Below are 14498 nucleotides of genomic sequence, written 5' to 3' on the forward strand. Positions count from 1 at the left end.
AAAAAAAGAAGGAAAAGAATATGTAAGAGAAACTCAACAAGAGTCAGTAGTGAAATTGTTTGACTGATGATGACATGCTGGATCACAAGTGCTTGTTAGATTCTATCTATGCGGGCCAATGATAGTGCACAACATTAGATAATGGTTATCTCCATGTGAATTACTAAGACATCATGCTACAGTAAACAAACCCTCTACCACATCTTAAACTCGGTCACTCGAAATCTTTACATAAGCAGCCACACAGTACACACACAGAGATTCCCATATGGCAAAAGAGGATTTATGCAAAACACAATTCTGAAACGACACCAAGTTAATCCAAATGCTACACTTCTTTATCTATTACTCTAAACCAAAAGTCCAATAATACGACCTTCAAGGAACTGCCGAGATTATATCCACACGCAAGTTGTAATATTTTGAATCGGCAGTGGAAATTCCACTGTGAATTTTAAATAAGAAACTAGTGGTATATTATGAATCAATAAAACTTACTTCTCATCGAGCTTTTTAAGCTCCTCTTCGTTATCGGGACTGTCAAGANAGTCTTAGATTGTCTACAATAAGTGACTGCAGACTGCAGACTGCAGACTGATCATATATAGTCTACAGAAATGGAAAGTGTTAGATCCAAAGATTTTAGTTGCTATATATTTATGAAGAGTAGTAGTCTCAAAAAGCCAAAAACTGAAACNTATCGATGGACCATCGGGTAATCCGCAGAACCGCAATCTGCGACGGGCATGCCCGCTTGAATCCGCCGACCAAACGGGTCATGTCCACTATNTAGTGACAGTTTTCCCCCGTGAGTTTTAGCTGCTCTAAAGCTTTCTCCTATAGTATTAGTGTATTACACAACCAACAAACTTTTAATTGCCAAGGAAGTTTCTCTTTAAGTGCGTAACTAACTATTAACTTTGACATGCTCACATACCTTATCACTGATCCTGATGAAATACAGAGCCTTAGCAAGATGAGCTTCACCGTGAAGCCTTCACGTACTTCACTTTCACCCAAATTTTCTTATGCATCTGCAATCCTAAAACAAAAAAAAGAAGGAAAAGAATATGTAAGAGAAACTCAACAAGAGTCAGTAGTGAAATTGTTTGACTGATGATGACATGCTGGATCACAAGTGCTTGTTAGATTCTATCTATGCGGGCCAATGATAGTGCACAACATTAGATAATGGTTATCTCCATGTGAATTACTAAGACATCATGCTACAGTAAACAAACCCTCTACCACATCTTAAACTCGGTCACTCGAAATCTTTACATAAGCAGCCACACAGTACACACAGAGAGATTCCCATAAGGCAAAAAAGGATTTATGCAAAACACAATTCTGAAACGACACCCAGTTAATCCAAATGCTACACTTCTTTATCTATTACTCTAAAGTCTAAACCAAAAGTCCAATAATACGACCTTCAAGGAACTGCCGAGATTATATCCACATGCAAGTTGTAATATTTTGAATCGGCAGTGGAAATTCCACTGTGAATTTTAAATCAGAAACTAGTGGTATATTATGAATCAATAAAACTTACTTCTCATCGAGCTTTTTAAGCTCCTCTTCGTTATCGGGACTGTCAAGAACAGAAGAAGGAGAACATGATTACCCAATGTTCCATCGGTAGAGATGTCAAGAAGAAGATGAAATCATCTAAGATCTGACCATAAAAAATCAGTTGTAAATCTCTACCGATGGAACATCCTTCATCTTCTTCTTCTCTGCTTCGTCTTCGTCTCCACTCTCCACATATCGATGGACCATCGGGTAATCCGCAGAACCGCAATCTGCGACGGGCATGCCCGCTTGAATCCGCCGACCAAACGGGTCATGTCCACTATGCCCGCAAAATTTTGGGCTTCAATGAATAAGCCCATGCCCGCTCCGCTTTGCCTCTTATTGGGCTATGCCCGCGGGCATCTGGCCCGTTTGACACCCCTAGGTAGGGTTTAGTATTGGAGTTTAGGTTTTAGAATTTTGTCATTTTATATATTAAATAGGGGTATTTTTGAAAATAGACACCATAATATAATATTTTTAAAAAATGACATAGAAAAAGAATATTTCGAAAATCCTCCTAAAATCAATGGTAACGAATTTTTGTTGTTGTTGCAAAATACGAAATTTTTAAAATTGAAATATAAATTTTGTTAGACTATATATATATATATATATATTGAAATATATGAATATTAGTTGTCTAATGTCTTTAAACATATTTAAAAATGTTTGTTATTATGTTATCAGAAATAGAAAAAGTTGCTATAAAATTTGTAATAATTTCTATTTATTTTTGTTAAATTAAACTTAAAATCTGTGTGATGAGTTTAGAGTAACAAACTTAAAGTCTATGTGATGAGTTTCATCTTTATGATTATCATAAATAACATGATATTTATAAATTATTATGCTAAAATATCAAAATATTATATTATTTTGTTTTCTGAATTTTTCTTCAGAAAAAATTATATTACTCCGCTTAAATTAATTAAAAAAATGACCTTAGTCTGCTACTATTCATTTACTGATTCTTAAGAATTCTTTAAAATAATGTATTTGTAAATCACGTTTAATAGGTTATATTTTTTTGTTATTCAATTAGAATTTCAAGTAGTTCATTAAACTCTATTTTTATTTGAACTAGATGATTTTTTTTTTTGTAGTATACAGTCATTTGATATGAAAGATTATAGAGTCATGAGTAAATGATTAGAATCAAAATCCAAAGTATATTGCATATAATTTGAATATCCACACATTAAAAAATTACAATTTTAATTTTTTTTTTTTTAAAGATTGTGAAATCGAAAGAATTCACTTTAAATTTAGAGAATTTGTTAAAAACACCCTTTTTAATATACCCCTTTTCAAAAATATCCCATTTTTGGTCATTTTTCTTTTTGCCATTCTTTAATAATTAATGACTATTTTACCCTTAAATGAAAAATATTTTGTTCAATAAAAAGAAAAACAAAATTTTCCCGCCAAAAAAATTTCAAAAAAATTTCCTGCCAAAAAATTTTTTGTCAAAAAGATTTTGATAAAACTTTTCGACAAAAAAATTTTCTAGCCAAAAAAAAATTACAAGGTTTTTAAAAGAGTTTTAAAAGATTTTTTAAACACCTTGTAAACCCTTTTACAAGGTTTTTATAAGATTTTTATAAGGTTTTTAAAAGTTTTCAAAATGGTTTCAAAATAGTTTTAAAAAAGTTTTTAAAAGGTTTTTAAACACCTTGTAAACAATGGTTTTTAAAAGATTTTTAATGCGTTTACAAGGTTTTTAAAAGGTTTTAAACACCTTTTAAACGCTTTTAAAAACCTTTTAAAAGTGTTTACAATGTATTTAAAAGCGTTTCTAATGTTTTTATAAGATATAAATTTCAAATGTTTTGATTTTGGCGGGAAAAAAATTTTTGGCGGGAAAACTTTTTTTTGACGGGTTTAAATTTTCAATTTTTGCGAGAAAAAAAAACATCTTTTGCAGAATTTTTTTCATATTTGGCGAGAAATTTTTTTGATTTTGGTGACTGTACATTTTTGTTGTCATTCAAAGAAAGGGTAATTTGATCATTTTGTAGATAAAAAAGATAGTTTTTAAAATAGTCAACATGGAGGGGTATGTTTAAAAAATGACATGAAAAAGAGGGTATTTTTGAAAATGCCTCTTAAATTTATTGTTGAATAATAACCCGTAATTATTGATTTTTGGGATTTGTTTGGATACAAAATTAAAAATTGAAAAATTTAGAAATTTTCTCATTAAATAGATTTTTTTCTTTATTCCAATAACATATAGGGGTGAGTTACTAGAATATTGCATAAAAGCTTCCTTATTACAAAAGTAACATACAATTGTTTGTAATTACTAGAATAAACCATTGTACCTATACTACCCCTGAAACTAGTGTTGAGAAAAAACGTAATTACGGCTAATGCCATTAGAAAAAAAAAACATTGGAAGTTGGGACTAAGTCTACCGATCCTTTGATGGTAGATTTATACACGTGGACTGATTAAAGGTGTACGTCAGATATTTTTGGTACACTTAGTTGTAGTGCTGGTACACTTTGCCGTCGACGTAGATGGTACACTTAGTTGTAGTGTTGGTACACTTATCGGTGGACGTATATGAAATCGATTCGTTAGATTAAGTTGGTAGAGGAATTTTCCTTTGATGATAGACTTTTGTTTTTAGCGCGTTTAGCGGCAAAGGTAAAAGGGTGGGAAGATATTTATGGTAGACTAATGGGCTGTTGCGACAGATTTATGCGACAGCCTTCTCTCCTTACAGATATTTTTGGTATACTTTGTTTGTTTTTTGAAATAGTTTTCGTAGTGATGTGGTAGCCTTCTTGTCCATGGTAGATTTAGTAAGCAAGATTGACAGCTGTAAAGTCTTACTAGAATAACACGAATTTGTTTGAGCTGCCAAAGACAGTCGAGCGTTGCGATAGACTTATTGGAAGAAGATCTAAACACCATTCATGTTCTTCCGATCTATGGTGTTCATGTAATAAAGTTTGTAGCAGATTCATCAATCGTGTTCTGTTTATCTGCCGGAGCAAACGTCTTTTTCCTACTCAGTTTCGTTAATCTTTGATCTTGGTTCATCCATGGAAGAGCAAGATATCGTATTGGCGTGTGGGAGGTGGAGGGTAGAGAAAAAGCGATGGTTGTTTGATGTTGATACTAGCAAAGGGTGCAGGATTATAGTTGCCGATAAAGAAACAAAATTTGAAGACTTTACTGCTATGGTGTACGATGACTTTGGTTTCTGTGAAAGAACTTCCGCGATAAAGTTGAGCTATATGTTAGATAGATATAAAAAAAGCGGATGTTATATGCCACCGGTGATTGTTTCGAATGGTCGGCAGTTTCAAAACTTTCTCAAACAGCATAGGAGTGAACTCATCCGGCTATGCGTTGAGATCGAAGCTAAATCTGGTGAAACCTTGTTCGAGGAAGTTAAACCGAAAACCCCAGAACCAACACCCAAGACCCCTGAAGTCGTTGTAGATGATTTCGTAGGCGTGGCAGAGGAAATGGGAGAGAAAGATGATGAGTACGAGAGTCGGAAGGAAGACGGTGAAGATAATGTAGGAAATGATCTAGATGAAGATGAAGCAGATGACGAGGACAACAGTAGATTTGATTACTGTGACGACAGCGATGGTGCAAGTTCAGGGGATGAAGACTATCTGCTGTACTCCAACTTCGCCCCGGATGAAGCAGAGGAATCATTGGACGACGGACCTGGGGGTGGGTCTTGTATAGAGGAAAATGTGTGTAACACAGAATCAAATAACCGTACCCGCAAGACTAACTCTGCAGCTGATGCAATTGAGAAGGAGGTTCGCAAAATAGAAAACGGAGGTGGTGATATTGCTGTGGGGGATAAGTTTGATAGCAAAGAAACGTTGGTGGCAAGGTTGAGGGTGCTGAGTGTATTAGATAAATATGATTACAATGTTCGATATTCAACGCCCGTTTTGTTAATCGTTGAGTGTTGGGTAAAAGGTTGTAAATGGAGAATACGGGCTTCAACCATGGGTGATTCGCCGGTGTTTCATATTCGCAGATATTGTCGTGAACATACTTGCTCTGTTACGGAACGATATGGCCGTAGCCGTAATGCTAAACCACCAATCCTAGCTCAATTATACAAGGATTATGTTGGTGGTGTGGGAAGTTCTGTTGTGCCAAATCTTGTTGGGGATGGGCTCAACCTACGATATGGTGTACAGGTTGGCTACTGGAATACTTTAATATGTTTGTTTTATGGTTGGCTCTGTGAGTGTACTTGTTTATAGGGTGTACAAACAGATCGTAGCTTAAGTTTGTTGGGTTTGTCATAAATTAGTTGATTCTATGGCCTGCACTGCACATATATATAATTCGATCTAGTTGATATTGTTTAGTGCTGATGTCCTCTAATCCGGGGACCCTTACTAGACTGGTCGTTGATGCAGAAGACAGATTCAAGTATGTTTTCATTGCGATTGCTGGATGCATTAAGGGTTTCAGGTATATGCGGAAAGTTGTAGTTGTAGATGGAGCCTTTTTGAAAAGTGAATTCAAAGGGACTCTTCTGATAGCGACAACACAAGATGGGAATTTTAATATTTTCCCTCTGGCGTATGCGGTTGTTGATACAGAGAACGACGTGTCGTGGGAATGGTTCTTTACTCAATTAAGTAGTGTAATTCCTGATGATGAAGAGCTTGCACTGATATCTGACCGGCATAAATCTATTGGTAAAGCTATCGCGAAAGTGTACCCCCTGGCAAGTCGAGGAATCTGCACTTATCATCTTCACAAGAATATTATCCTAAGATTTAGTGGGAGCAAAATATTCTGGCTGGTAAAAAAAGCAGCTGTAGTGTACCGGGTAGTTGATTTCGAAGAAATCTTCCAGCAAATTCAAGAAGCGAATCCGCAACTGCATGCTTACTTGGTTCGTGCAGATGTAACCAAGTGGAGCAGGGCGCACTTTCCTGGTGATAGGTACAACTTCACCACGAGCAACATTGCATAATCGCTAAACAAAGTACTGAATCCTGCGAGAGCCTATCCCATTGTAGAGTTATTAGAAGCTGTTCGGAATATGTTGACACGTTGGTTTGCTACAAGGAGAAAACAAGCTGCCGCAATGCCAACTTTACTCACCAAAGGAGTGGAGAACCTGTTACAGGTGTGACATTCATTAACATATCCTTCGATATATATGTTAACGAAAGGCCTGGAAAATGTTAGTGGATATGTTGTGTTGTTTTTGTTATATGAACTTACACTTTGATTTACTCATAGGCACATATTGAACATTCAAGGCGTCTAAAGGTTCAAGAAATTGATGAAGATCGATTTGAAGTAAGTGGTGGTACCTCAACGCATGTTGTCAATCTGAGGTATAAGAGGTGTTCATGTAGGCGTTTTGATCTAGAGAGGATGCCATGCGTACATGCTATCGCAGCCGCATATACGGCCAACATATCAGTTATAAACCAGCACCATCCATACTTCCGCAGAGACAGCCTCTGCAGTGGGTATGCGGAGGCGATAATGCCGATAGATACATCCTGCAGGAAGGCCAACTGATATTACACCGTCCATATGTAAACCGCCTTTTGTTAGGAATCCTCCAGGAAGGCCAAAGATGACGAGGAGGAAGTCTTTTGTCGAGGTTGCGTTGGAGACGAAGCGGCCCCGCAAACAGCATGCTTGTTCTCAGTGTCAACAGGTTGGCCACAACCGTACAACATGTCCAGCTAATACGTAGTGCATGGGCGACAATAGACGTGTTATCTTTTATTGGCGTGAGGATAATACTCTTTTTTCCTAAGTGCCAACATAGCTTTTTGTAATGATGGACCTTTTTAATTTCTAAGCCCACATTGTTGTTTAACTATAATTGTTGGAGAAATTGTCCCCGGCTGCCCTAGTTGGGCCTATTACTCGTGTGGGCTTTTTAGAAATCTCAAGCAAACGGTTTTCTGTTTGAATAAGAAGATTAGAAAAGCGAAATATATCTATTTGTGTATTTTATATGGTCCATTAGAGAGGACATAATGCGAGGGAAGGATAGTGTTTACATGTACACTTATCATAGATAACTATTGTTGTGTACACTAAATTTTATATTTTGTTGACAAAACATAACCATATATTATCCAGAATCAGCGTAACAATGGGTTCACTCAAAAGTACACACACACCGGGAAAAAAAAAGTTAATAAATTGCATAGATCTGTGGCGGTTCTTTCAATATGAAACTCCCTGAGCTCTCCCTTTCGCCCATCTAGTTCCTTTATTCTCAAGGTACTGCATTCTCCCCTACGTGCTCCATTATATGTTCTATATAGTAACGTCCAACGAATTCAGATCTGCGGTAAATATAGAAAGTGTATTAACGTATTTGACAGTAGCAACAAATACAATTAGATATTTTAGTAGGAAAACAAAGAGCTTACATCGCCTTGTGATGTTCCATTCCCTCGAAATCTGGTTTTATATAAATTTGCGAAGAGGCGGTTGTGTTGACGAGGCAAGGAGCACCTACAGAACATTTACAAAATTAGATGTATATGGTTTCACAAGGCTAGTTTCCTTATCTGATCTATCAAATCAAACGTACCTTCGTAGCTTCCAACCTTCCAGAACCGCAAAATACAAAAGACGGGTTCGGATGTAAAAGTAAGATGACACCCGAGTGCTTCCCAAGCATTTATGAAGCGAGCAGCATAGTCATCTAGGGCACGACACTTGAGGGTTTCATTCCTACGGTTTTCTCATGTTAATATAGAACAGGAATAGGAAAAAAACTTTAAATGCCAATGTATTGAAAGTGTAGCACAAATCTCCTTTACCTCCCATTCAGTAGGGTGAGGACAACTTCATTGGCCGCATTTGCCCCCTCGAGCAATCTTCTGTCTTCCACTCCAACTACACACCCACAGACATCTGATTCGGGATAGACACATACTTTAAACGTTACGACCTATGTATTTTGATTGTCTACTAACTTTTTTATTTAGTATCAGGACTAAAAACTAGTAATGTGCACTAATATATCATTTAGCAAACGTTTTTTAACGTTGTTTCAAACGATTTGTGTAATTGAAAATTGAAGATAAGCGTACCGAATGATATGGGATGGGTAATTCTCCCTCGAGATATATCACCCAAATCCTCGAAACGGAAGTAGTGTCTTTGATTCACCGGTGAGAGCAGGCCCATCGTCGACTCATCAGTAAATTTGATTTGGAAAGGATGATGTGTATTCCTCTCCCTAAGTGTTGGCTGGATGACCTTGAAATTCCTAATTTCATACCAATCACCATCATAGATATACTTCCTCATTTTCTTATAGGTCCCTGGTAAAAACGCCACCTCGATTGTGTCACCCTACAAATTGCATATCAATTGTGTATAAGACCACTGCGTTGGTTAACAACTTCGTGCAAATATTTTACAAAGCAAAGTGGACTAACCCGTGTATCAGCAAGGAGCAGAACCCGCTTTTGAAAGAACTCAGTAACATACCACGAATTCAAGACCTTTGCTTGGATAATCCAATTCGTTTTTCCTGGTCTAAGATCAGCGATGACATCAACTCTAAACTCCATGGTTTTTTCTGATAATTTCATGTTACTCGTTTCTACCCTGGGTTTGGAAAGGAGACAGGGTGATGCTATTTAAATAAAACAAAACGTCGCCACTGGTAGTTGCGTCTTTCTACCGACTCCCCCTCTCTCCTTCTCTAATAAGCGCGACTCTTCGCTTTCTTTGTTTTTCTTCGGGTTTATATTTCAAATTTACTTTAATTCGTAGTGTACGTACAGACAACTAATTTACGTTTTGTACGTGGTTTTATTTTATTTTCTTGTTGATGTATGCTTTTTCCCCCCAATACTTTCTTAATTACGTTATGGCGCCCACCCACTTTGACAAAATTGATTCAATGGTTGAAACGTAGAGTTATCCTAGTCACAATTTGGTTGAAACAACCCAAAATTTCATTGCCGGTCCACCAATATTGGAGGCCCAATATGGAAAGAAATTGTATTTTTTTCTTTTAAATTGTTTTTCTCAGTAAGTCCGATGTAATTTTTTAATTTTTAAATGGGGCCTCAACTCAAACTCTTAAATTGAGGCCTTTTTATTAAGAAAATATACAAAAAATCCTTACCGAATGGGCTTACTAAAATTGAGGCCCGATACCTATGTATCATAGGGATGTGTACACATCTGACATCACCAACCGAATGCACAGTTGTAACAAAACAATACATTACTCGTACCAAACGTAAGCACCCATGTACCCAAACACACTTTGTTGTACATACACAATAGGCAGATGTATCAATTGTGTATAGTTGTTTTGCAAGATAGAACAGTAAAAAAGGAAAGGATACAACATCAAGTGGTACATGCTTAAAAATAACTAGAAAATAAAACCATGGAAACAAAAGGCCGGATTCAGTGCGCGTACACCCTATGACGTAGATATTAGTATGGCGTTTATAACAGAAAACATTTAGATGAAACGTTTAGGGCGAAACATCTAAAGAGATAATATAACTAAAGGATCTCGGATATAGATTTCGCCAACCACCAAAGGCCGCAATTGTTGCACACCATGTCATAGTCTCGATAGTTGAGAGAGTACAGACCATGCTCCAATAAACACAATTTAGCACATTCCGGAGAAGGGATCAAAGGGGCAATCGGATAGACGAATGTATCCTTGTACGTGTTTTCTCGCGCCGTCTGATATCTACCCAGCAACATGAACAACTCCCTGCCCAAAATCCTTGTTTGAGTTGTATTTAGTTGGTAGTGGTATTCCAAAAACAGGTAAAGATAATGACCCGCCATGTCGAGGTTCCCATGTAACATAGAAAAAAATCCACATGCTAGTGTGGCATCATCTCTTGCGGGTACGTTACGAGTTAGAAGTGCAATACCTCCCTCAATGTCGCTTTCCTCGGCAACAACCCGGAGACCTTCGTAATAGATTGCCTTTTCGTTCCCAGCGTCAAGGCATTTTTCGAAGATACGCCGGTGCATCCCTTCCTCTTTTATTCTACGATTTCGATGATGTAATTTTTGGAACCAAGAAGGATGGCAAGTAATGCTGGAGATGTTAGCATCCTTGAGAACTTGAGGCCTAAGCGCTGTTTTGACTCCTCGAGGTCCTGCCTTGACTATTGGAGCTAGGTAGTTCAAACCATCTACTGCGAGAAACCCGGAGATGATAATCAACATCTCATCTGGTAGATGAGGCATTTTTTGAGACGCAGACGCCATCTTGCTGTGAATTTTCAGTAGGAACTGCTACTTGTAAAAAAGGGTGTTTGAAGAACTCAAAGTTCAGGTTGCACTCAGTGGGACTGGTAATTATAATTTATAGGAGGCTAACGAGCTACTTATTTAGCTAACACCATACCTGTTTATTGTTGTAATGTGCCGAGACATACGTCACTTACTACTGTTTAATTTAAACTCGCTGAGATATAAATCACATCATGTTAATGGTAACACGACTTTGGGGGTATGAGTTGTCACTTCGTCCAACCTACTGCTGTCATGTCTACCCTAAGTAGAGCCTAGCGGAATTTAAGAGAAATAATTGTGTAAGTAGTGTATAACGCATTTGACATCCGTTATTATGGTGGCGCCACGTATATACTAATACGAAATAGAAGAATATGCGTCAGCGGATTTATTAATATTTAATTTCCATAAAGGGGGTTTTGCTCAAATAAAAAAAATTGCATAAAGGGAGATAATGCCCGAACTATTCCTTCCCATTCTACGTACATGCAATTTGCAAACTGTAATACGTACAAGGCCTTAAAGTATAAACTTTTGTACGAACACTAAACGTACTTACTCTTGAACGTACACTGAAATTTTAAACGTTGTTATTACACTAACATCTTTCAGGTTGTGTACGTCTTAGTATTATATTTAAGTGGTTTTGCAATGGGAAGGTACGAGTTATATAATTTTATATTCATAAATCATCTCCGATGGTCACGTTTACGCACCCAACCACTTAGCTTTCGTAAACAACATATTAAGTAGCGATAGATTCCGCGTTCTTATAAAGGATACAACATTAGGTGATACATGAACCAAAATGTAGTACAACAGGGAGACATTCTAAACGGATTTATAGGCCGTACAAGGATTCTAGAAGATATTAGAACTGCGTTGATAACAGGATATTCTTTAGATATTACGTTTAGGGCGAAACATATTATGAGAAAAAATAACAACAGGATCTCGGACACAGCATTCGCCTACTACAAACACATCATATTAAACGTACTCATCAAGACACATCGATGAGATATAAGTCACATCCCTCTACTTAATTGTAAAGAACTCTTATACATCTTCGTATAAACGACTTTTGCGGGTATCAGTTGTCACATCACAGTTGCCAACTGGTGTCATGTCTGCCACTACGTTAAGCTGAGCGGGTAGTGAATAATCGAGATTGAGATAGTAGCTTATAGTAGGTTTCAAATCCGTAATATGGTTATGACACGTGTATACTAATGGGAAATGGGGGATCATATATGGTTATGATGTAAAGAGGCCTAAAATATTAACGGCCCATTAAGATTCTCAAAACGACACTCCATCTATTTTGTTAGTGGATGTTAACAAATATAATAATTAGTGGGTTGATGTCACCTCGCTATCTTGGCTTAAATTTTAAACTTTTGTATGTACACTAAACGTACTTACTCTTGAACGTACACTGAAATTTTAAACGTTGTTATTACACTAACATCTTTCAGGTTGTGTATGTCTTACTATCATATTTAAGTGGTCTTGCAAAGTGAAGAACAAATTATATAGTTTTATATTTATAATTCATCTCCGAGGCCTTGGTCATCTTTAGGCAGCCAACCACTTACCATTGTTAAACAACATAATAAGTAGCAATAGATACCGCATTCTTATAAAGGATACAACATTAGGTGTTACATGAACCAAGTTTAGTACACCAGGAGACATTCTAAACTAAAGGCCGGATATATAGTACTTACATGGATTCTAGAAGATTTAAGAACTGCATTGATAACAGGATATTCGTCAGATAGTACGTTTAGGGCGAAACATTTTATGAGAAAATATAACTACAGGATCTCGCATATAGCTTTCGCCAACTACCAGAGGCCGCACTTTGTGCAGACAATATCATAATCTTCATACCGGAGAGAGTAGAAACCATGCTCCCGTAAACACAATCGAGTACATTCCGGTTTAGGAATAAAGGGAGCAATAGGATAGACGAATGTGTCCCAGTATGTGTTGACTCGCGCCGTCTGATATCTACCCAGCAACCGGAACAACCCCTTGGCCAGAAACCTTGCTCGTTCCGATTTAAGTGGGTAGTGATGTGAATCAAACAGTTCAAGAAAATGAGTAGCCATCTCGCAGTTCCCAACTAACATAGAAAAAAACCCACAAGCTAGTGTCGAGATAGGTTCCGCGGGAACGTTACGAGTTAGAAGTGCGATACCTTGCTTAATGTCTTCCACCTCGGCAACAACCCGGAAACCTTCGAAAAAAATTGCCTGTTTGTTGCCAGCATCTAGGCATTTTTCGAAGATACGCCTATGGATCCCTTCATTTTGGACTCTACCATTTGGGTGATGTGGTGTTTGGAACATCGTCGGATGCCAGCATAAGCTGAAGATGTTAGCAACCTTTAAAACTTCGGGAGAGAGCGCCGTTTCTACACCTCGATGACTTGCCTTCAGTATTAGAGCAAGGTACTCCAAACCATCAACTGCGAGAAAGCCGAGGATTTTAATCAATATTTCATTGGGTATATCAGGCATTTTTCCAGTTGCATGCAGCATTTTCACTTGCTTTTTCTAAAACAATGTTTCGTATGTGTTGCAACTTGTGGTTGGTGTTCAACACCTACATACAATAATAAAGGGAGAGTTGTAGGTGGGAGTTACAGGTTTTTTAATCATTATATATATAGAATACTAACCAGAAACTTATTTAGTTCACACTGTGGTCGTTTAGTACAGTTGTGACCAGATTTCGTAACTTAGTAATGATTACAAATACACTCCTATTAAACGTACTCATCAAGACACATCGATGAGATATAAGTCACAACCCTCTACTTACTTGTAAAACAACTCTTCTACGTCTTCGCATATAAGACTTTTGCGGGTATCAGTTGTCACATCGCAGTTGCCAACTGGTGTCATGTCTGCCACTACGTTAAGCTGAGCGGGTATTGAATAATCGAGATTGAGATAGTAGATTATAATAGACTTCAAATTCGTAATATGGTTATGACACGTGTATACTAATAGGAAATGGGGGATCATATATGGTTATGATGTAAAGAGCCCTAAAATATTAACGCCCCATTAAGATTCCCAAAACGACACTTCATCTATTTTGTTAGTGGATGTTGAAAAATCTTAATAATTAGTGGTTTGATGTCACCTTGCCATCTTGTCACGCAGTTATATCAAGTATCATTTATATCCATGCCAAATACTTCCCCAACCATATCAACAAGTTTGTATTATAAATCGTTTGCATTCCTATGTGCACATAATACTTTTATTACAAATATGACCAACCCAAATCTTTCTGACGATCTGTTGGCGCGAATAGCTAAACTAATGGCAGCAAAACACTGGTGGTACATGCAGTCACTCCTACGTTCGGGAAATAGAGGCAAAACTATAGTTTACCGTCCCGACGTCTTGAAAGAGGCAAACATCTTCAACATGTACAGTGACCCCGATGATATCATGTTTGGTGGTCGACACAGGAAGTTTTTTGAAAGCTGCCTTGATGCGGATAATCCAACGGCCATATATTATGAAGGCCTTCGTCTTGCAACAAAAGATGGGGACATTGAAGGGGCCGTAAATTTACTCCTGCGTAACGTACCAACACATGTCGACGCTACTCTTTTGTCTGCC

At 37.3% G+C, this 14498-nt stretch overlaps 1 protein-coding gene and 1 long non-coding RNA gene across 2 annotated transcripts; both read right to left on the reverse strand.

Annotated features, from left to right (window-relative positions):
- Positions 1-826: 826 nt before the first annotated feature.
- On the reverse strand, positions 827-1682 carry LOC109131581. Its single transcript, XR_002037178.1, has 3 exons — positions 1556-1682; positions 938-1042; positions 827-837 (listed from the first exon to the last, which is right to left on the reverse strand). It is a non-coding gene; the product is annotated as an uncharacterized LOC109131581 (long non-coding RNA).
- A 6146-nt stretch (positions 1683-7828) lies between these two features.
- LOC109131579 lies at positions 7829-9140 on the reverse strand. The gene is made up of 6 exons (XM_019242702.1): positions 9006-9140; positions 8655-8919; positions 8382-8457; positions 8150-8292; positions 7986-8070; positions 7829-7898 (listed from the first exon to the last, which is right to left on the reverse strand). Exons 1-6 carry the CDS (start codon positions 9138-9140, stop codon positions 7829-7831), a joined length of 774 nt encoding a protein of 257 aa, XP_019098247.1.
- Between the last annotated feature and the right edge of the window lie 5358 nt (positions 9141-14498).

This window comes from Camelina sativa, unplaced genomic scaffold, assembly GCF_000633955.1.
Source record: "Camelina sativa cultivar DH55 unplaced genomic scaffold, Cs unpScaffold00585, whole genome shotgun sequence".
Taxonomy (NCBI): Eukaryota; Viridiplantae; Streptophyta; class Magnoliopsida; order Brassicales; family Brassicaceae; genus Camelina; species Camelina sativa.

Bases quoted from the DNA above. Each gene is read 5' to 3' on its own strand.
- LOC109131579 (XM_019242702.1), bottom strand. From the start codon at position 9,140: ATGGAGTTTAGAGTTGATGTCATCGCTGATCTTAGACCAGGAAAAACG. The intron at 8,458-8,654 runs GTACGCTTATCT...GTGGGTGTGTAG, and splicing joins TACCCATCCCATATCATTCG to TTGGAGTGGAAGACAGAAGA. The intron at 7,899-7,985 runs GTAAGCTCTTTG...TATTTACCGCAG, and splicing joins ATGGAACATCACAAGGCGAT to ATCTGAATTCGTTGGACGTT.